The following is a 24,530-nucleotide window of genomic DNA, read 5'->3' on the forward strand; positions in this document are numbered from 1 at the left end:
TTGTTCAGGTATGACCCCCACATTTAGGAAACAGCTCTTCAGAAAGAGAAGACTTTGTGCCACATTTTAAAATGACAAAATTAAAGCCAGTCTAGTCACTGCAGACAAATTAGCTATATATAGGAGAGGTTACATGAGCATTACAACATGTTGAATAAAGTTCAAACTGTGTAAACAAATTCACAGATGAACCAACTAAACCTCCCTGACTGGGAGGAGGCTTTTGTGCCTATACTTACGTCTTCAGGTCTACAATTAATTCTCTCATTTATTATTTTAACTAAAATCTCTCAAGAAAAAGAATTAATCAGTCATTGCTCCTACTTTCCATTAATCCTTTACAACCCAGAACTGTATTTTAAAACAAAAAATAATAAAGTCATGCCCCAGGAAAGACACACAGTACTGCCTGCACTGAGGCAGTAAACAACTGCGCTTAAATTCAGTTATTTCCCTAATCAGCTCCCAAGACCATAACCCTTTCAATTTCAGTCATTTTAAACAGATACTATTAAATAATACTTAGCACTTACACAGTGCAATAGATCTTCAAAGCTGTACAGAACCATTAATAAAAATGATAGAAAAATAGCAAAACCATTAGAACTTCCTTCTACCTTATTATTTATACCCTAGAAATAGCTCATCACACTCACAAAGCTTTTGGGGCCAGCAAAGCCTTTTCTACCATAATGAAAAAGATAAAGCTAAAAATATATTACATTAAAATTAACATGTACTTATATTTGAGGCATTTTTAAAACTAGTATTTAGTATAAAATGATTTCTTACAGATACACTTAATGTGCTTTAAAGTGAGGAAAAACAAATTGATACTGTTTCTAATGCCAGTATGTAAAATAAACCTAATTCTATCAAGTGTGTGTCACAATGCAGTGTACATCTGCTGCCTGCTAGCTTTAAGTTACTGTTTCTCAGTTCTCAGAGCAATATAACAGCAGAGATATCTAGATGCATTTGTATCACCATAGTAATGGAAAATCTGATACATTATCTTCCCTACTGAACTGTAAAAATTTATCCTGAACTTTTTGTTCAAATAATGGATACCTTTTCTGTCTTTTAAAAAAGCAGGAGTCCAAAATTCCACAGCTAGATGCTTGTAATTAAGGCTTCTGAGGGAGCCCTATTAACATCCCTTGTAGCAGTGCTAGTATCCTCAAATGTATTCACTTCCCCGCCTCCCAAAAAATAAAGCCTTTTGTAAGTTGGCTTTACTTCCGACTTCCCACCTACTGCGAACTGGAAGGTCGGTAAGTACAAGTCTACTGAAGTTCCAGAGACGTGGGGTAGCAAGACTCGGATACAAAAGGCCCGCCTGACAAATTTGCTGCGGTCAGTGTAAATACCCGAAATGGATTGCAGGTGCATAATAAGCATAAAGCAAACTCACAACTGACTCATGAACACACTACCATAACAATGTCAGAATTCATTTCCAAAGACTCCGTTGAAATATATCAAGTATAATGACCTTGATTTAATTTTTAATTTAAAAATGTAAAGTCATGCTCGCACTTCTACTCTAAGAATTTAGGACATACGTAATTTTATTACATGAATTTTTATTACCAAAATACAGTGCTTCAGAAATGTTAGTCCTTGCAGAAAACCACCATTTCATCAGCTTGGTACTTACTTTCTGTTTTAATAGGAACAGTTCTAACTTTCACCATGTGTTAAGATATAAGTTGCTGTCAACATCATTTGTGGGGGTTTTGAGGGATGGGAGAGAGAAGGACAAGAGCTACCTGTGGATGCCCTGGATAACTGAAAGTTACCATTCCCTACTGAAGTTCCAGTAAAGGCTTAATAGATTTTCTTATCTCAAATTTAAACATAATTTTGTAAGAGCTGAAGATAAAAGATGGACCTGCTTCTAAGATAAATCTGTATTTTAACAGCAGTGAAATTAGTCATTTTTAAAGACCATTCAAGTAGAATAAAGAATTTCAGTAAATATTCCAAACCTAATTGATTGAAATGGATGTAGGTGTTCCCAACTGTGAAAAAGGATCAGGATACCATTACCACACACTCTGTTTATTTATTCCCTGTCTAGGAACCTGATTTAGAGGCAATAAAATGCAATCAGTACACAAACCAGAAGCAGGAATCATCTGCTAATGGAACTTTTAATTGAGGAGTGACCACTGACATGAGGTAATTCTTTCCATGCAGAACTCCTTGCAGAGACCTCTATGCACTTTATCACGGTAAACAATCACTAACATATGCATTAAAGAAAATTTAAATACATTATGACCCAATAAATATCACAATCCATCAATACACACTTTTCTTTCCTAAAGATTTAGAGTTAAAATACCACATTTCAGTAGTCTTTTAGTACTAGACATATATTTACAAGGTTGCTACTAACATAGCTATTTGTAATCAAAAGATAATTGGTTATGTCAAATGAACCAGTACACAAAGGAATTGTCAAGCTGAATAACCATGTCAGAAAATAGATTCAGATTAGTTTATATCTACATTCATAAATCATTAAAAAACTTCCATAAGGTATCAATTTTGCTCTTATAATTGTGTTTCTCCATTGTAAACATATAATTATAAGAGCATGCCACTTTACATGCTAAATTTCTGGTTTGATTCCATTTTCAGATGATTCAGGATTTTCTGAGACAAATGATCATAATATAACTTGCTTTTAAGCAAAATGCTGAGTCTACAAAATCATGTGCAGGGTTACTGAAATTAATAAAATAAAAAGTTTATACAAATTACCTCCTCTTTGTGTCAGTATCACTAATTCCATACCTACCTTTCCAGATACTAGCAGTATGAGTTGTGGCTGCAGTACTAATCAATTAAGAGTGTACTGATTTAAGCCAAACCAAAGTGGATCTTAATTACTTGGTCAGTAAGCAAAAGGAAAGGGTAGCCTAAGCACCAGAAGAAGGAAAAAAGCCACCCTTCAACAATCAGAGAAACAACGGACACATAGCAGTGCAATGCCTGACACAGCATGCTATGAAATATTCAAGTATACAAAACCCAATTCTTCTCATTGCAAAGTTTTCCTGCTTTATTTTCTCCCTACAAGTTTTTGGCACAAAAAGGGCACACAAATATGTTACCAGAAATATTTACTTGAAGGTTTTGACTCTATATGTGCAGCTTATTAATGATTCAAGAGTTTAGGATCTGATCCAGATCTTGCTGTAAAAAGACTCCCATTGATTAAACCTGTTTTAGATAAGGCCCAAGGATGATCGAGTACTATTGTAGTTTCTCCGCAAAATGGATACCGTGGACACTGCTAATCTTAGGATTACGTCTTCCAGAGAGGAATCATATATTGCACAACAAATGATCTATCACAGCTCTATTCAAAGTTACAAACAGTAACCAGAGGACACTTAAGATATAGAAAAATAATCTTATCAATAATTAATGGCCCCAGATTTACTATAGGGTAATAAAATTTGTATTTGATCTACTATTACCCTTCAAATGCTTAATTTTACCAAAAGACATGTAACTTTTTTCAGTCATGTGTTTAACAACATTTAGCTATCTACAGAGAACAGTCCATTGTATCTTAAATCAGTAAACTATAAAATGTCATATGCAAGTTAACAAGTTAAACCTTCATCAATATAATATCCACCAGGCCACACAAATTAATGACCTCCTATATAACATTAATGATCAAAGACTAAACCTAGACTGCCTCTTCTACCCATCATCAAAGCAATGATAAAATTTCAAACAGGGTTTACTCGGACCTTGCTGCTTCTTCTATCAAAGTTCTTTATCTGGATCCACAAAGGAAGAACTCATTTCAAAACACATTTTGCTCTTTATACTGCCTTCCCAACCATTTAAGACAAAAGCTAAGTCTTAGGAAAAGAAATCTCTTCAGAAAACTCCAGTGCCTTCCAAGGAGTGCAGATTCTATTGCTTAGTAAAAGAGACTTCAAATTACGTTTCAAAGATACTGCGTATGTTCTTCAGCAACGTCTATGCATGACTCACTAATGTTCTTCAATATGCTGGAATAAGAGAAGAGAAATTGAGATGGTAGCATTCAGTATAACCAAAGATCCTGGATGTATTAGGCAGAAGTCACTAGTGTCATAGTCACTCTGTCAAAGGTGCAAAGACAATTATTATAAAACATATCATATGCAAAAACTAGCAGGTTTATGTCAAAAAGGAAGAGGAAACCATAAAAATTATCATTCTGAGCTTTCTTTAGACTTCCTGCCATATTCTTAAACTAATGCTGATACTTCATGAAATTTAAGTAAACTGTCATAAGAATTAGCTACTTGATGTCAAGTAATTCAAAATGCGAAGAACATCCTTTTCCGCAGCATCTGCCACATTAACACATTGAATAAATGCAAATGTGAACTGGAAATGGAGAAAGATAATAATCGCATCCAAGACCAAGTTTAGGTTTGAACAGTGAAATTCAGATTTTAATTCTATATCTGTCACTGTTCTGCCAATCACTGTTTCTGCTGAAATGGTTAACAGGCATTTCACCCCTTCCAGATTTGCAGCAGGCCATTCAAGAATCAGCATGGAGGAAATCCTTTTAAGATTCTCAGGTGTTGCTTCCAAACTCCCCTTTTCTGCCTATGCTGCTTGAAGTTTTGGCAGCCTGCCAAAATAGCAACTTTTGTGTTCTCCTGAACCAAGTCTACTACCCTGGAAGGCTGCAGCAAGCAAGCCTTCACATGGGAAGACTTTTAGTGCTGCCAGAACAACTACTGCACGTGGAAAGGAAGTTAAAGCAAATCATGTGCCTCCCCACAGCCCAATCCCACCTACTGAGAGAGCAAAAGAATTATGACATCCCACCCATACTTCTATGACACCACAGAGAATGACAAGACTTTGCTTTCCAGAGAAGATAACAAAAGATAATTTGGGGCTGGAACACCTCTGTGTGAACATCCCTGACAACCCAGGACACCCTCACCTCTCAGGCGAAGCCTGGAACTCAGAAAGTCACTGCTACGCTTCCAGTGGGTGAAACTGGAAAGTTCAAGTTGCAGACCCCGCAGTGGTTGGAGACTGCTACCAGAGGCGTGCATGGTAAGCTGAGCTTTCGCATTTAAGGAAGAGAAAGGAAAAAGCTTAAAAGGCACAGTTGTTAAAATAATATTTACGTTACAGAGTTAAGTCACTGAAAGTTGAGAAATGTAAACTTTGGAAGTGTTTGAGTAGCTGTTGTTTAAGCAAACTCATTTCTGTCCCCTCCCCATTTTTTTTATGAATTATTTCAGACAACATAAGCAATTACATGCTCACATGGTATTATTTCTACAAGACCTTCTGCTCATTCAGTGATCGTAAAAGTTGCATGGACAGCCATGCAGTTTATACACTATATAGATTACAACTTCTTCAGTAACTACAAAAACACACCCCACATTGTCAGTAATTTATCTAGGGTTAAAATAATTTTTCAGATAGACCATTTTTAAAGGCAAGTTTTAAATTTTCAGGTATTTCTGCTTCTGATCTGATCTATTAACACAGAAGATGTCAAGCTGTCAGAAAATTCCTGATGGGAAGGAAAACTGAATTCGGTATAAATCTATGGTACTGAAAGTTAAATGCATTTGGGTATTAGTATGAAATGGTTTCCAAGAGACAAAGAGTTTCTATAAATTATTATATTTTAATGTATTTGCTTTCTGATAACACTGAAACTTCTTATGTGAGAGTTTTTGGTGGCAGCGCTCTTTACACACTGGTTTCCACAAATAAGAAATTGCTGTGGATGCCTGATCACTTCCTTTGCATTAGATCTATTTTGTTTACAAAGGGGCTTTTAATAATCCACTATTGCTCTCAAATAACCCTGTGCAAAGCATCAAATGGACACATTTTTGAAAACGGATGAGTGAGCATTCAGTAACTTAACTAAGATCACAATACCGGCAGGTTATGAATATCATGGTCGTGCCTTATCTTTCTGTTTAATTCATCAAGTCTCTAAATACACTACTAAAAAGGTGTCTGTGCACCTGGGTAGGGGTAATTATTAAGTAACACTGTCAATTCTTACCTTATGTAAACATACTGCAAATACAAAAACAATTTATGCTTTCAAAATGTTAAATAATAGATCTTCTGATTTTAAAAAGACAAAACCAAAACTATAATTGTAGCACTCTGTGGGAGATAAACCACATTTTGCAACTTCTGTCTTTATGCTAATATTTGAAATCCAATTACAGAAGGCAAAGTGTTGTTTCAACAGAGGAAATTAATGATTCAGAATTACAATTATTTTTTTTTATAATATTTCAAACTTCCCCTTAACAATTGAGCCCTGCCTTATTCCTTAGATAAACACTAAGCATTTCTGGAGTGAAGGAACTTCCTCACAATACCACAGCAGTATTTGCTTCCCTGATCCAAAAATCTATAGATGCAGAAAAAAAAATGAAGCCTTGGATATGTAACATAAGTCATTACTACAAACCATTGCATTAGTAATGAATCCAACCCTCCTTAAGAGCAGGAACATCCTTCAGAGATTATATTATCTTACTGAAACGGCAGATTTGAAATTTTCATTATTTAACAAGTTTGTATATTGAAATAGTTAGGATGCATTAGCAGAGAATTTGCCTACAAAGTGGCAGTTTAATCTCAATCAGTTGACTGGCAACTTCAAAGAACAGCACTCTGTTTCAGCAACTCAAGGCTGCCAACAACATCCTCTTAAATGACTTCCAGCTACACTAAAAGTACATCCAACTGTATGTTAAATCTCACTGCAAGCCAGTAGGATTTTAGCCTCCAAAACACTTGAGGCAGTTAAATGGGACTTCTACATCTTAAATACCTTCAGTTTTACATAGCTAAGTAGCAATCAATACATTTTTTTCCTGAATTTGTATTCCAAACTTTGTCCCACACTTATTAGCTTTACAAAAATTATTTCAAGGACTTAGAAGGAAAGCGCCTCAGTACTAAACCTGACCATAAAAGAAAACTGAATGTAATGGATGTTTATAATGTTGGGCTTTTTTTCTCCCTGCCACTTCATTTATCATCTAGCTCAACAAGTGTGTATCAGTCTTCGAACATTCACACCACCAAAATATCAATATGCAAAACACACAAAAAAACCCAAAAAGAGTAAGTGAAAGCTAATTTGCATATGGCATTAAAGTATGGCAAATGCTCATGGAAAATTTTAAATACTAGCAAGAATTGTACACCTCATACAACTAGAAACTGTTTCTGAAAATATTAATTTCCTGTATTCCAAATGATGAAAATGTAACTGCAATCAAATTCCAGGAAGCTCCAAGTTAAAAATCCCCATAAACAGAGCAGTTCTACTAGTTTTAATCAACTTAGCTTTAAGCAAGAAGCTAAACACAGGAGCAGACATATATGCCCACTTTGCTCAGCTGGCAGTCACAGTATCTCTAATTCTCTGTACTACTCAAGTATGTAGCTTACTAAAATGAACCAGAAATTTGGGTGATATGCAGAAATAATGTCCAGATCCAACATATGTAAGTTATTTTTCAAGTAGAAAAACACATCATTTTTTCCCATCTACTCTTATCTAAAAAGAAAAGATAATATTACTAAGTCCAGCACTGCTATAGCTTTATATTATGCAATACTACTTTTACCTTTCCAAGCATTCTTCCAAGAAAGTAGTAATGTCGGGCGTAAGAGTCTCCAACGAGCATCTGCGCAGCAGGGTTGGGGTAAAGAAGTCCCTCATTGGTGGTCTTAAAAAATCCCTGGTTGGGGTTAAATCCTGATTTAAGTAGTTCGTTCAGGAATTCTCTGAAAATGCCACCACCATCAATACCAGCTTCATCAAGACCATGTGCATTAAGTAAGTGAACACGAATGCGTTTTTTTAGGTCAGGTTCTGCAGAGAAAGGAGAGACGCAGGCTCAAATACAACTATCTGCTTGAATTTTGTTTGGATAAAAAACACATGTAGCTACACATACAAACATATCTACACCAACTTTATATAAAAATTAAACGAGTAAATAGTAGCAAAAACCTATTACTGGCTTGAATTTTGGCAAATTCAGTATGTGAAACTCACTTTGTACAAAGGATCTTGCTCTAAGAGCCATCAGAAGATGGAATGGAAAGACACTTGGTAGGGGAAGGAAATAAAACCCCCACAGAATATTTTAAAGAGAACAAAGAATAATTTGAAAACATATAAAATATTAAAATATAAAATACTGTGAATTCAAGGCTCAACTTTCTCCTGTCTGAAGGGACCATCAATAAACCTTGCATTCCCTTAGAGGGGTTGATTGTTACGCTACACCATTACAGTATTTGAAATTAAACATAATATTTTTGATACTTTGGACCCATTGCTATGTTATGTAATTCCAGTGAGCAAGGTGGGGTAAAGCTGGACATGTTCTGAAGGCAGGTGTTCCACTTGTTTCATAGAATGCTGCTCCTTGAGAAAGAAGCAGTATTTAATTGTTGAACTGAGTATACATAACAAGGAAGAAGGTCCTTTTTTCTCAATTCATGAAGGTTTCCCAAGATCTAACCAAACACACAACTTTTATGCAAACTCTTGCATTAACTACACTTGCATCCCACCAAAGCAATCAGTAATAAATCAGCAGCAGTAAAACTTTCTCCTGCTTCTATGTGCTACAAATGCACACATTATGGGTGGCGAGCTGATGTTTACGGGAGGAATCTTCAGCACATTGAAGCAACAGAATTTCTCCTGAACCACCAAGTGTCTTTCTCCATTAGCAAATGCTTCTACATCTGCTAGTAATTTCCAATTTCACACTTCGCTATTTTTAAGTTACCTATTAGTATTTCATTCAAGTTAAATGCTCTCCTGCACAAAAATTCTGCTTGCTGGAAATAGCAGATGGCCATTTTTAGCCATAGGCACTGCGATACGTCCACTCACTCATCACCATTCAAAACAAAAAAATAGACCACTGGCAAAAGAGACTCTAAAGCACACAGGCACTCTTTGTCTCAAGACTCCTGAGATATAGAGCACTGATGTTAAAACTTTTATATATGGAAAATGTTGGTTCAGTGCTTTTTGGGCTCCTATGAAGAAAATTATTTGCCTCTTCCTCTATGTACTGACAACCAGATTTATAGCAAGGAGGGAAGAATGGTCCTAAAACCAATTCACATGTCAAAACAGGTGATCAGGTAGAGGTGGACTCCCAAGTTAGTGTAAGTTCTGAAAACGTGAGCTCAGTTTTGTAACTCATAACTAGAATGTAACTGAACAGTTACTGGAGTCCACTGGAGGCTATTGTGGAATATTCGGAAAGTATAGTCACAGGAATGAAAACCATAAATGCTTGCACATTATTAAGCATATGACAAGCATGTAAAAATATAAACCCACGAGAACCAGCCTAATACATTTCTGCTACTCTAAGCTTGTTTTCTTAATAAAGTTAATTATCTCAGTTAAGGTACTACAGAAACATTAACTTTGAACAGCTCTCTTCTCAGGCCCAGTAAACAAACTGGATGCCTCTTACATATCAGTGTGCTTCACCCTCTCCTCATCAATTCCAGAACCTCATCTATCCTCTGTTCAATCTCCCAGACTGATTTTAGTTGATTCATTCTATAGTCTTGAAATCATACTGGGAAGCCCAAAGTCATACATAGTTTATAAGTGCTGAAACGGTGAGTTACGTTCTTACTAATACGGCCCAGTATGCAGTTAGCTTTCATCTCACCAAGGGGAACTCTTTATTTGTTCAATTTGTTGTCCACTATGAACCCCACATTCCTTTATTGAAAGAAACACTTTTTAGCCAGTCAGTGCTCAGTCTGTACTGCTACAGTTACAGGATTTGGTATTTCCTAAGCTTCATGAGGTTTCTGGAAGCCTTTTAATTCAGACTGTTGAGGGCCACCTGAGTGGCAACCTGATCTTTCAGTATACTGACTATTCCCCTCAATTTCATATTGCTTGTTGCCTCACTAATGGTGGAATACACCCCAGTACCCAGCTTGTCAGACTGTATGTTAAGCTTAGGAAACATGCATTTTAAAACTCTTTACTAATTTAATAAAGCTACAAGAGGTTGAAATGTAGTCTTCATAAAAAATGTGCTTCTCAGTTAAAGATATCCTATTAAACAAATAGGTCGGCCTGTCTGTTAAAACACATTGCATTATTCAACTGCAGTTTCTGAACTGTATTTTCATGTATTTAGGGAGGGAGGAAAGGGCAACGCAACAGACTCAACTTTTTCTATTTTCCAGTTCCAGAGTAAAGGAAATTAAGTATGTTCTCCAGTAATTTTATACAAACCAAGAGTATCAACACTACTTCTTTCTCTCTAAACTAAGTGGTTCTCCAGGAGAGAAATTACGTGGCACAGCAGGTGAAATTCATATGGCAAACCTCAAGTATTCAGCAAATATTCTTTTTATATTCAAAAATACTACACAGCTATTAAGGACTTTATTTTGACAGGTTTTATCTATACTGGAATTTTGGTTTCTAGAGTAGCCACTCTCACACAAAATCACACTAAGGTATGATTTAAATCAATGGGGTAAAATAATACTTCACTGTACTATCAAAGTGTGCTGCATTAACCTTATCAGCCACACTGTACCTAGCAAATCCTGTGCAGTCTAGATATATTTGTTGACACAGATTACCAAAGCAGATAGTATCTAATAAACTATACAGATAAATACACAAAGTGCAGTTTTATTGGCAAGTAAGTGAGAAGAAAAGCCCCATAAAGGTAGGTTTGAACTAAGGAAAGGTGTGCACAAGAGAATGAAACTGCAATAATCAAAAAGAATGTGGATGAGAATATTGTAAAAACTGGGGAAGTTTAACTCTGTAAGAACTTTCGCATCTTAGAGCTGATACACTTTTAATATCCTACTCAAGTAATCACGTAGTAACTACATGGTAAGAATGGTTAAATGTTAGAAACACACCAACAACTTAACTGCAAACCTACCATTTTCAGGAGAAAGTTTATCATAAGCATCTTCATAAATATAGTTTCTCCTTATAGTAACATTAATTCCATCCAAAAATGGCCCATCTCCTTGAACTTCTTGCTTATCAGCATAGATCAGTCTTTGAAAAATCTGTTAAAATAAGTGAAAAGAGAAATTATGTCATCGCGCAGATCTAAATATTCAATAAGAGATGGTTATTTGCTACTATTACTGTCCTTTGAGTTGCTTCTGGGCACTCACTTTCAAGTGATTTGTCTTCTCTCTCACTGAGCTGCAGAAATACAATACAGAGCCATGTCACAAGGAAGGGGAGAGGACAGACATGCAAAGAACTTTTTTGCCTAAGATACCATCTTCAGTTCTTTCTACATAAAAAGGCCTATCTACAAACACTGTGACAGCGATTACAATTTCCTCTCCCTAGCTTTCAGAGTTCTGAAATGCAAAGTATTCAAAAACAAAGCGAAAAACTCACATGAATATTCTGCACACACAGAGGCAATCCTCAAAACTGGTAAGCAATTTTTTGTACGGTTTAGTTACAAGAAGCTAGGTATCAGTTCTCTGAGGAGGAGTCAGCAAATAATTCCAAGCAAAACAGTGGACAGCACTGCCATATTAAACAAAGAACCAATTCAACAAATGCCAGCTGAAGTATAAACTGAACTTCACATTTTCCCTTTGCAAGTCCTCACAACAGGAACCTGCTACAGTTCACCTGAAGAATAACTGTGGCCAACTGCATTTCTATGCCAATATTTAGCACGGGATGGGGCTGCTCAATGCCTAATAATGTTCAATATACCCTCAATGCAAAGTCTGTCCTCTCTTGCTGCTTTCCCATATTCAATAAATAATTGAGTACATTTTCCAAGGGATGTAATCTCTCAACAATATCACAAGCTGCTTTCTTAACTAAGAAGACTGAGAAAGAGTGTCCAGTGATGTTTAAAACCAACAAATGTACCATGGAAGAGGAAAATCTGACAACAGCAGACAACGACACCCGGTGGATAAAGAACTGGCTGGATGGCTGCTCATAGTTGCAGTCGGTCAACGACTGAATGTCCAATTGGACACTGGTAATGAGTGGTGACCCTCAGGAGTCAGTGTTGGGACTGATCCCATTCAACATCTTTGTCAGCAACATGGACAGTATGATTGAATGCACCCTCAGCAAGTTTGCCAGTGACACCAAGCTGTGTGGTTCAACTGATACACTGGAGGGAAGGAATGCCATCCAGAGGGACCCTGACATGCTCGAGAGGTGGGACAATGCCAACCTTATGAACTTCAACCAAGCCAAGGGCAAGGTTGGGGCAATCCCAGGCAGACCTACAGGTTGGGCAGAGAAGAGATTCAGAGCAGCCCTGCAGAGAAGGACTTGGGGGTGTTGGCTGATGAGAAACTTAACATGAGCTGGCTCCAGTGTGCATTTGCAGCCCACAAAACCAACCATATTCTGGGTTACATCAAAAGAAGCCTGACCAGCACGTAAAAGGAGGTGATCCTGCCCCTCTATTCTGCTCTTGTGAGACTTCACTTGGAATACTGTGTGCAGTTCTGGTGTCCTCAACATAAGAGGGACATGGAACTCTTGGAGCAAGTCCAGAGAAGGACCATGAGGATGATATGGGGGCTGGAGCACCTTCCATAAAAAGACAGCCTGAGAAAGTTGGGGCTGTTCAGCCTGGTGAAGAGAAGGCTGCATGGAGACCTCATAGCAGCCTTCCAGTATCTGAAGAGTACTGTAAGGATGCCAGAGAGGAACTCTTCATCAGGGACTGTAGTTATAGGACAATGGGTAAGGGGTTCAAACTTAAACAGGGGATGTTCAGGACAGATATAAGGAAGAAGCTCTTTACTGTAAGGGTGGTAAGAACCTGGAACAGGCTGCCCAAAGAAGTGGCTCTATCCCTGGCAGTGTCCAAGGCCAGGCTGGACAGTCTTGGACAACACAGTCTGGAGTGAGGCATTCCTGCCCAAGGTTTGTAAATCAAACAAGGTTTTACGAATTCCAGAAACTTAACATATATAAATCTCAACATAGCTTTAGGAAGCCCAGAGGTTGTAAACGGCAGCTAAATCATGACGTAAGAGATCCCTGCTTGAGGTCACTTTCAGCTATTTGGCTATTATCCTGCTGCAAAGTTGCCCACGCGGTATTAAGATGTTTTGTGGGAAAAACTGTTTCATAAGCCTGGAAAAGAACTCCTTTTCTATCAAATCTGTCACTCTTTTTTGGCAAATACTGATTTACTTTCCCTATGGAACTAACTATTCTTTATTTCCTTGAGGGTGCCTTGCACCTTAGCGTTTCCAAGACAGTCAGCAAGCAGTTTTACAGTAATTGATACTGTTGAACAGTTCAGAAAAGCACTTCAGGAAAAAAAAAAAAAAGTGCGTAACAAATTAAGAGCTTTAAAAAAGCAAACCAAAATAGGTAATAGAACAATTACATCTTTGAAATCTAGACAACATCGAAAAGCAAATCCAACAAGAATCCTGCAAGTTTTAAATCACATACTCAAGTTCAGCTAGTCAGCTATTAATGTAGAAATTTAATTTCTAGGTGTTATTTTCCCAAAATGGACATCCATCATCTCATCCTAAGTAAATCAACCCACCGCAAAAAAGGTGTCCAGTCTTGACCTTGTAATCTGTTTATTACAGATACAGAACTAGTTAGTGCTCTGCTTACCACAAGAGGGTGCAATCATGTAGATCAATCACTGAATCAGGACTGCAGTTTATTACGAACATACGACTGCTCTCATGTATCTCGGAATATGTGTTTTTAATTTTAATGCAGTTATTATAAAGGGTAATATGACTAGTAAAAGAAAAGTAACTAACTTCAAATGTTCAACTGCCATATGAGTACTGAAGAAAAACAGCATGGCCTATCATGTCCTTCTGTAGGGAAAAGCACCTAGCTAAGTGTAAACTTAACTAGGGTGAGTTTCTACTTAGCTGAGTGCCTTTTTTTTTTTTTTTTTTTACACTTATTGAAAGCATAAAACTAAAAAAACAAGTGCATATTAAATTAGAAATTAGGTACCTTTACTCTTTCTTCAAACGGAACTACAAAAGGCAGCTCTGTCAGAATTGCAAGTTGTCGTTCTTCAGATACAGAAAGAGGTGCTGGTTCCAACCCCACTTAAAATAGAAACAATAATTTTAAAAGTTTTGGAAAGAACATTTGTTTAAAACAGTTTATTTTGTATCAAGTGGCTCAATTTACTTTGCATAAAAATATATGTATGTTAAAATTGTTTGTTTACTGGACAGTCACACACAGCCTTACCTTTCTTTAAACACTAGTTTGTATAAGCAAATTGAACCATAAGTAGTGAAAACACATGGAAAACAAAATGTATATAAAAACAAGTACTCCTGTATTTTTTATTTTATTCAGAGAAAATGTTATTTTCTTGTTACTGACAGTTCAATCTTTAAATTAAAAAAAATACATGATAGAAGACAATTAAGAAGTTGTAAGCAGTTAGAATTTTCGTTGCAGGAATACACAATATCCCCATCCCAATGCCCAAAACAGTTTAAAGGTATTGTGCTTTCAAATACAACATCTACTTTCAATCAGATCATTTTAGGCATAAAGCCTAAAGGATTAAACCAAATCTAATGAAACCAACGCAAAGATAACATTTCAATGAGTTTTCTCTTTCAACAGCAAGGTCACAGTGGCTCACAATAAATCCCAGCCCCTGCAGAAATAGTAAGAAGAACATCAAGAAACTGTGTAATGTGCTTAGGAAAAAAAAAAAAAAAAAAAGATTACAGAAGACCTGAAGCAGCACCAGCAACAGAGAGACTCAATCACATGCGCATCCCAAGCTAACATGCAGTTCCTTTGAACCTTCTTCTAACCACAGAAGATGTTTTTAGGAAACAATTCATCTTTGGGGGATGCACAGTTACCACAATCCTGGTCTAACTTCATGGGAAGAAACTCAGTTACTGAGCACATATCTCACTGTAAATTAACTGCAGCAAAAAGAAAATGGAATTGTCCACTGACTAGACACTGTCAATGAAGATCCACCCAGATTCAGTCTACAGAGGAAACAAAACCCAGAACTCCTTAGTTGTTTCATGTTTAATAGTCACCTTATGAAAAAAAAAAAAAAGACTCCAGAGGCTAGAGTAGTCATAGCCCATGTTACAAAACCGAAGTAAATGCTTCATATTATTACCCAGCCTGGAAATTTATGAAAACAGTTTTTTCTTTTGGTTCCTTCCTACCTACGGTGCCCAGCATCTTGCTACACTGCTGCAACTGGACAACACTTCAATGTTCTTTTTTCCCTTTACTCGTCAAAGCACTTTAAGGAGGGATATTTTAAGCACCAATTTAAGATGACGTGACCCAAAACATCAGTATACTTGATGTATATTCATGCAGGTCAGGTTTCAACACTGCAAGCCTTTGGAATTTCTGATAGAATGCTTATCTGTGATTACCCTTAGTTTGCTTAGTAAACATTTTTAATTAAAGCCGATGTATGCAGCCTATTAAGCTAACAGTTAAAAGCATTTTAAATAAAAAGTGCATGTACAGAAAAGGTAAACTACTACATGACTTCGACAGTTCAATTATTCCAGTCAATTAGTCAATTTTATCTGCATTTCTCCATCACAGCTTCTTTCTTTAAAGAGAAATATGGGATGGAGTCATCAATACAGAGGGCATTTAGAACTCACAAGTCTGCCATTTAAGTAAATGAAAAAGCACAAATAAACATGACCATATGTGATTCAGCAGTACTTTCATGCTAATTGGCTTTAACCCATATGGAGTCAAGAGGGATTAAATGAGTCATGTGCATATTGTTGCCTGCTTGTTTTCACACGTTCATGTCAACTGTACTTTTTTTAGCCTGATTTCGTACGAAAATGAGGCTTACATGAACAAAGTGTCACCCCTCCTCACCAACACACCTTTTGAGCTAACCAGCTGAATTTTAACTTTGACAGAGAATAAGAGGATCAAAAAACCTAAATTTTGTTAACATTTTCAGCTAGACAGAGAAATTCCTTTATAGTGACCTGATTACAGAAGCAGCAAGGAGAACTCAGCTATCTGCTCTGTTCAGTGTGTCAGCTTGTCTGACAGCCAGCCAGCAAAATGAGGGCATGTAGCTGCTCTCCACCAACAACAGCACTTTAATTCCTTACCCACCAACTGCTCCAGTCAAGACAAATCATGAAATGGAGGGAACTGGTGCTCTTATGGGAAGGAAGACAAGGGAGAGAGCTCAAGTTACTGTACATACGAGGGGAAGAACGAGTAGCATGGGGGAGAATCTGGAAATTACAGGGATCACTGATGTAGAGCCTGTAAGACAGGATACAGGCCTGTTGAAGCCTGGCAATTTTGGATAAACACTTGCTTTTAAGATTTTGTATTACCAATCACTTAGAATAGGTGAGTTCTAAAGAGAGGAACCAAACTGAAAAAATATTTGATTCAAAAGTCTGAGAAGTACTTACACTGGAACAATTAGTTGTATCTGGCAACTAGATTGATAAGGTGATAAAGGTAAATTTAGACCACCATACCTTTTTTTTTTCCTAAATCATTATAAGAAGTCCTTTGATTTCAACCTTGGAGAAAGCCCTTAATTCTGTACAATTCTCTAGCAGCATCCAAAGACTCTGGTCTCTCAATGATCTACTGTACCTGGCTACAATACTCAAACAGATTACATCATCTTGAAAGAGAGTAGGGACTCTCTCAGATGAATCATTTTGCTGCTTAAAGGCCCCATTTCTAATTCATTATTAAATCTCACAAGTATTAGTGATTTAATGATTATTTTACCTGAGCATAGCAAGGTAAAATGCTAGACTAGTGAAGCTACAAAGGTATGAAAAGCTGAAAGAAACATACTGGCTACATGAGAAAGCACAATGAAATGACTGAACTAATAGAAATTTACCCTGATTGCTAAGTTGGTCCCATTCTCTCATTTTTTCTTTGGAAGTTCCATAAAGTCCTGATACTTTGAGTAGTTCAAGGGGTTAAGTTTCTGACTTATCTAATTAGAGACAGTATTCATAAACAGTAATTAATACTTATCATGGTACCTACAGCTTGTTTGTTATAGGTTAATATATAATAAATCTCTTCGTAGTATACAGTATAAGCAAAACCTCAATGCTTTACATCTTCTCCAACTTTATTAATTTTGCATCTTATGCAACTGCCTTTTATACATGTTAAAATGTATGTTTTTATCGTACAATTTGTTCATCTCATTATTTCCCCTCATCAATGCAAGCAGAAGCTTGGGGAAAACTTATACCCAATACCTGAATATTCTAAAAGACAATCATATACATGTGTATATAAATATACTTTTTTTTTTAATATCTGAAACAGAACTATGAAAGACTGCCTTGCTTTTGGCTATCATTAAGACTTTTATACAAAATACTTAACCAAGCTTTATAAAAGGCAGTATGTTATTTTGACTTAGCAAAGCAAAAATTGCATAGACCATATCTTACCATCCAAAGTAGACTGCAACGGTCCTATTCTTCCCATTCTTCTGACTCTCCAGACATGTCTGGCAGATGGCACATACAGCTGCGTAACCTACCAGACAACAGTATTTTATAATTAAGCATTATCTAATTACATATTACACTTTACTATAAACGTTTTATAATAAATTCTATAAATACACAAAGTTGTCTCATCCAGGAATGTGTCTGTATGCCTACACATCTTCATTTCTAGTCACTCTTTCTTATATTTGAGGCTTAAAGCTGAGCTGCAGAATTAACAACAATGTAATATAAAGTCCAGTTATCATTTAAAAATACCATATAATGTTACATTAAATTCTGGTATTTAAGATACTAAAGAGAGGAGTTTGATTTTTGAGGTGTCAAATTTTGTTTACTTTGTACTGGTTAGCATCACAGTTTAAGACCACTACTACTTTCACTAAGCTGCCTAGGCACTATTTCATAAGACTCATGAAGACCTGTCATGCAGAGATGGAAATCCTGAACAAAAAGCAAGCAAATATGCGATCACCAAAAATAAACACAAGAGTTAAGTGTTAATTATTCCATGCAAAACCTAGTTAAGAAATCCAACAGTACAAAGTAGCCTAGTTGAAGTGTAACTAGTTTCTTAAGACCCAAGTTGTCAATGACAACAGATGTACTTCCACATTCCTATTATTTTCTTTTGCACACACAGACATACACAGACATTTTAAGCACAACGTAATTTTTTTCAAAAGCTCTTAGGGAAAAAAAAAATAATTTCTATGTGAGATAAGTACAGAAAATGCTACTGAATTTTCTTTTGGGTTGGAAGAGATTTTTGAGGGTATTTTCCCCCCTTATAGAGCAATTCTATTATTCAGCATTTTTGTTATAAGAAGTACTTTAGATAACTAGGAAATAAAATGCAACAAAATGCTACCAGATTTTCAATTCTCTGCTGTTACAAATGCAGATGACTTACACTGCTGCATTGCAGAGTGCATTCTACTTCATGGATTGGAAACACAGTTTAAGAGAAAAGTTTCTTAACAGATGCAAGTGTTTTACATTAGAGATAAGCAGCATTACTCCAGATCTTAAACCACACTAAATCTATAAAACATCACTGATACTGTCAAGAATCAAATACTTTACCACTGGAACAATCGCACCTGTAAAGCTATGTGGAAAAAGAACATTACTCTCACCTTATCTGCTTTAATGTTTTCTTGTTCCGAGAGCCAGTGATTTGGTGGGCAGAAATTTCTCCTTGTATCTCTAGATTTCAACATTTTCACTAGGTTTGTGATGACCTAGGTGTCAGAAACACATACATTCAATATACATTCAGCACTGAGAATGAAACTGTATAATCCACAAGCAAAAACTAAAAAGATTTCATACTTTAATGTATGAAATCATTACTTATTTTTAGCCTATAAAAACTTGCTCTTAAATACCTTAGAATGTGAGTAAGTAATTGTGGTTCACTTTCAAGTCATAAAAAACCCCAGCTTATCAAAGTCCAAAACCTAAGACCTACCAAAGAATAAGTAACCTTAGGGCTACACTGCACAACTAAAAAGCTGAATGCCAGTTCAGGGAAGCCTCAACAAATCACTACCAGCATCAAATTACTTACTTAAAGAAATTAACACCTAATCACACAGTTCATACAATGGTCTTTTACACAAGATTTTGTTTGGTTTGGGGGTTTTTATACAGTTTTTCAGAAATTAAGCATATGAATAGATGTATGCTTTTAGAAGAGAGAGCTACATAGCTATTCCTTACTACCTCTCATTTCAAAACTGAGATTCGGAACAATCTGGCTGACTTGTAGGTTTTCTCTTTCCACAAGGAAGAAAATTCTTACATCTCTGTACATGATTTTTCAAGGAAAATGCTCCACAGAAGAACGGCACTTTTGCCTGCCATCTCAAGACAAAGGTCATGTATATCACACCACACTAGGCAAATTTAGGGATCAACTGAAAAACAATGGGTATGTCTGCCTATAGACAATAAAATTAACTACCCAGCAAAAGACAGTGTGATGTACACAATGGCCAAAATGTACAAAAGCCAAAATCAACTTCACAAAGCACAGAAGAGGGCAGAAGCATTAAATTGACAGCAAAACATAAAAGCAGAAGCTATATACCTAAAGTACATGAAAGATTGACTTATTCTGGTTCCTGCATTAACAAACTAAACCACTTTCAGCTAAAGGTGACTTAGAAGAAACATCTGTATCAAAAAGACACAGAGGTGATTATAACACATGCTAGTATTTTTAAGGGTAAAGGACTACATTTGAAAGGACACTACAGGCTCCTTTTCAATTAATATCTTGTTAGCTTTTTCAAAAGTAGATAGAGAAAAAAAATCATGAAATCCAGAAGTAGCTAACAATTTACCAAATTAACTACACCTTCAAAGTTCTTGTCTCTATTAAAACAGATCCCACTGTGACTAGCTCAGATGTTTACAACACACAGTAAACCCCATCGTAAGATTGCTAAAGCATCCAGCATATAAAACCACTCCTGAGAAGAGCCTAGCCCAAACATGCCTGAAAGCAGATCACAAAATGACCATTTCCAGAAAAAGGTTGCCTGCCAAATATTCTTGTAGTTATCACCACAAGGACAAAAAGCATCTACAGTCCTAAAAATATGGGGAGGGGGCGGCACTAGTAGTGATTTTCATTTAATATGCACATATATACTACTTTATTTGTAATGTTATTTGCAACTAAAATGTGTTAGATAAAAGCCCTTTAGTGTTTAAAGTTAGTAAGCTCTTTCCCAGCAGAAGGTATAAGCATCTACCCGAAAACCACCTAGAAACTGGTTTAACAAATTGCTGTTTATCAGCTGAACCATCATGGGTGATGATGTGTACACCCATACTTCGCCCAACCACAAGCACATCAGCACAAACCACTATGCCGAATTCTTTTCTTTGCACACGGAATTCAAATGATGAAAGGGAATTCTGTCATTATCATAACCATACTGTCAGAAAATGAAAAAACTGTATAGGTAATTAGTTTATGCACATCTTCATAACAAAACTGGGAGGCTGAGGATAATGGCCAGCACAGTCACAAGGGTGTCTTTGCAACTTTAATATTTTTCTTGGCAGTTTCCTTCAATTCAGAAAAATAAGGGGGGGGGAAGAGAGGAAAAAAAAGCTATAGAGCTAACTACTCCATCTCAAGCAACACTACATAAAACATAATTAAGTGGAATCAATAGAATATTAAATTACCAGGCTAAAAAGACATTATCACTGCTACAATGAGCAGCCATCTGTTTCGCAACTTAGAACTACAGCCCTTGAAAAATGAATAGAAAAAAACATACACCAAGCTTTTCTGAAGTAATCTTGCTAAAAGACAATCTTAATGGGCAGGTGTCAAGAGTAACAGAGAGCTTAATGGGCCTTCTAAAGGATTCTGTATCTAGATACTACACAAAAGACCTTTCAAGATACCGTTTGTATAGTAACCTCTTGAATAAAGACAGAACAAAGAATGCTAATAAGGGAACTGTCTGATTACACAGGAATTTTCATCACCTTGCCCTTATAAAATTCAGTGCAGGTCAGATGGGTCACTGAAGCTCTCTGGTCCCATTACCACTATATGCAAGAGCAAGATGTAAAAAGGAGGAAAAAAAAAAGTCTGAAAAAGTTATCCACATGAGGACCATGCTAATAAAATATTTTACAAGCAGTTGAAGAACCCTTTAATGAAGCTGAATCAAATTAGGTGGGAATGGAGTTCCTTCTACATAATGCATGGACCCCAAGAACATCAGCAATCTGAACTCATGACTAAAATTTTTGGTATATATTTTACTGAAACAAAAGACCCACTCAATAAATAGTATTAAAATGGAGATTTCTTTCCAATAAAGTGCCAAGTGCAAGATACATTCATAACTAAAATTCAGCAAAATTAGCAACTTAATTTCATAGGATTAATTCAGGATAGTGAAATAATTACTTTATTTGACAACATCCATATTCATTTACCCATAACTTAAATCCTTCTATTGAATCTGTAATAGTGACTACACTATTCAATAATGTACCAAAAAAGAGGGATTCTGCTAAATAAAGATGTGTATCTTACCAAAGACCTCCAATCTCTTAGCAAATACTGACATCACTGACAGCAGTCTCACTGTTTTCAGATTTACCATTATCTTGCAGAAATAATGCCTCTATTTGCATATATATATATATACATATACACACACAGAGGAATGCATTTCATCAGATACAAGTCGCATGGAAAAGATGCAAAGCAAGTGTGAGAAATGGAAAGAAAATAAAGGAAAACCATGAAATTAAAGGCACAGGGGATAGGGAAGGAACAGGCATTTTTCTCTGCAGGCTGCTTGCCTAGGTTTTTCTTTAGGTTTCTCTCTCCTATTTGACAGATGATGAACCACTTCAGCTTTGTTTTAATGATTTGGAAGAAGATACTGTTGCCTGCTACTGACAAGAAGCTATTTTGAAGCTGCCCTCAGAAAAGACTCAAGTGCTATGTACAGCAGCCTTCTTGTAAGATGAACTAGCTGTGCTGAATTTTTATCTGTAACAATACACTTCTGAAGGAGTAAATGAGTAGTAAATGAGGGAAGCTTTGTTATTAACTAGTTTTTTTTTTTTTAATAGAATCAGAGCCTTCAAGAAGATATCCTTAAGATTTACATTTGTAACTCACCTAATGGAAGACAACCCTGGCTCCAGGAAATAGTAACAAATTTAGACAGATCCACTACAAGTTTAATTTCTGGCTGATAAAGTGGGACAAAGAAACTCAGGATTTTACAGCTTTCTGAATGACACCAAAATAAATCAAATTCATCTAAAACATAATCAGCTTATAAAATGATTGATTAAATATGACAAACCAAAGAGAAGAAACAGAACGTGGCGTGATATAAACTGCATAAATAATAACACCCCTAGCATGCTGTCCTTCTTAGAAAAATAGACATACTGGAGTTTTCACATGTAACCTTTAAATCAAAAGTTTATTTGGCAACTTAAAGACAAGTAATTAAATTAAATTCTGCAAACATATATTAGATCAATCCGTGCAAATTACGAATTCAGTGGTGCATTAGGACTGTATTCAATGCAATCAAAACATTATCAGTTACTCTCACTGCTATTAATGCTTATGCTCATAAGTGAAATGTGTTGTAAAATCAGACAGAATAGGCTGGATAGAGGCTATCTTAGACTTGTAGAATGAATAAGCATTCCTTAATTAGCCCATCAGGTTAAGTGCAAGCCTTAATGGGCCTTTCCTAAAGTCTAGCATGACATCTTTCTCCAAACATGGCCAAGAAGAAAGTTCCATTAGCAATATTAATACAAGCTTAGTTGATCATTTTCATTCAATTAACTTCTTTCAATTAAATAGATAGCTTGACAAAAGCGGTGATAAAAGACCTGAAGGGACAGCTGATGACTCGAACTGAACATTAGTGTGCGAGAGGTCGCCAGTATTAAACAGACTGTAAATCTAGCATTCAATTTGGAAAATGCATTTCTTCTGCTCCCACTTCTTTAATGAGCAATTTTAGCTGACTAGATGTGTTTGCTGCAGAATTTTCATGACAAGTCAAGCACTCCTTTTTTTCGGCAACAGTTATATTACGTCTTTTCCTGCCAACATTTGCAGCTCCTCTTAACTCGTCTTCAGTAGGAGGCCATGGATAAAACTGGCAGAAAATACATTGGTAGATATCCAGAAAGAACATACATTAAGTTTACATTTGCTAAGCCAGATTCACCATCCCACTAGTATTCCAGTAAGCCCAAAACACCAAAAAACCACTACAGCGTGGTACCAGTTTAGTCAAACCGCTGAATACAAAAGTACTCGAATAATTTTATGGTTCAGTTAAGAGTTTCACACCTACATACAGTTACCATGAAATGCTTATGGACCTTGCTGAATGGGAGTCCAAGTTAAAACCTATATCCTATGCGGTAACTTTTTTTTCGAACAGGATAAGCAAGAAAAGGAAATTAAGAGTTCTCAGAAGAAAAAAAAAAAAAGTTTCAATTATCAGAACTTACTCAGTTTGGCATACACACCAAAAACACACTTTCCCAAATCCATATTCCTTGTAACAACTGTCTTAAAAGTATAATTAAAGGGGGAAAAAAATTAACCTAATCTTCTATCTTCAGCAGATGCCCGAAAATTTTTTTGAAATATGTTCTGAAAATTGACACCATTTACCTTGAATAACTGAATCCACCTTTTTTGTTCCGTCTGTATACATTGCTGCATTTCTGTATTTTTTGTTACTCCAACACTTCTAAATGCTGCAATATATTCCTCACGAACCTCTGGTTTTGTTTCTGGGTAAGCCAACTTTATGATTCCTAAACACGCATCTCGAAGGCAGCGTGATAATATTACAAGCTCTTCTAGTGTAAAAGGCATCATTGATGATTGTCTTTGACCTGCAACTGCATAAAGTGCAAGCTTAAGTTTCCTTAAAGAACTTTTTCTTAATCATTTTGGTATTAAAAAGAACAAAAACAAAACCCACCACCAAAAACACCCCACAAAACACCAAAACATCAAAACCCTGCTTATTTCATTGGAACTTTAATTATTCACACATAAAATCTAAAGGTAGACCAACAAAACACCACCCAAAAAGAGAGTATATATATTCATAAAGCCAATCAGATCCTGTAATTTTTTGCAGTCACAATTATTTTAATCATAATATTCTCTTATTCACTTTTGTGATTCCTGCTATATTAAATTCTCACATTAGACTACAGGTTCAGCCCAGAAGTAGCTCAATCTCTTCACTAACTCATTAAAAATTACCATGATTAAGAACGTCCATATCAGACCATGTAAAGCGAGGGTTCCCAAGGTGCAGACCATTTTTTTTCTAAATGCAATCACTATGAAAGAGCCCGCTGACAGCTGAGTGCTC

At 36.1% G+C, this 24,530-nt stretch overlaps 1 protein-coding gene across 1 annotated transcript in view; it reads right to left on the reverse strand.

Annotated features, from left to right (window-relative positions):
* The window catches only part of UBE3C (ubiquitin protein ligase E3C), a 77,202-nt gene that overhangs the window by 21,609 nt on the left and 31,063 nt on the right, over positions 1-24,530 (reverse strand). The window contains exons 13-18 of the mRNA XM_065666802.1: positions 23,813-24,045; positions 18,744-18,848; positions 17,545-17,632; positions 14,072-14,169; positions 11,007-11,139; positions 7,668-7,915 (exon numbers count right to left, since the gene is read on the reverse strand). Of these exons, the coding sequence (XP_065522874.1) occupies positions 7,668-7,915; positions 11,007-11,139; positions 14,072-14,169; positions 17,545-17,632; positions 18,744-18,848; positions 23,813-24,045 (905 nt within the window). The remainder of the gene's footprint in view (positions 1-7,667; positions 7,916-11,006; positions 11,140-14,071; positions 14,170-17,544; positions 17,633-18,743; positions 18,849-23,812; positions 24,046-24,530) is intronic.

The sequence above is a fragment of the Lathamus discolor genome, chromosome 2, assembly GCF_037157495.1.
Source record: "Lathamus discolor isolate bLatDis1 chromosome 2, bLatDis1.hap1, whole genome shotgun sequence".
In the NCBI taxonomy this organism is placed as follows: Eukaryota; Metazoa; Chordata; class Aves; order Psittaciformes; family Psittacidae; genus Lathamus; species Lathamus discolor.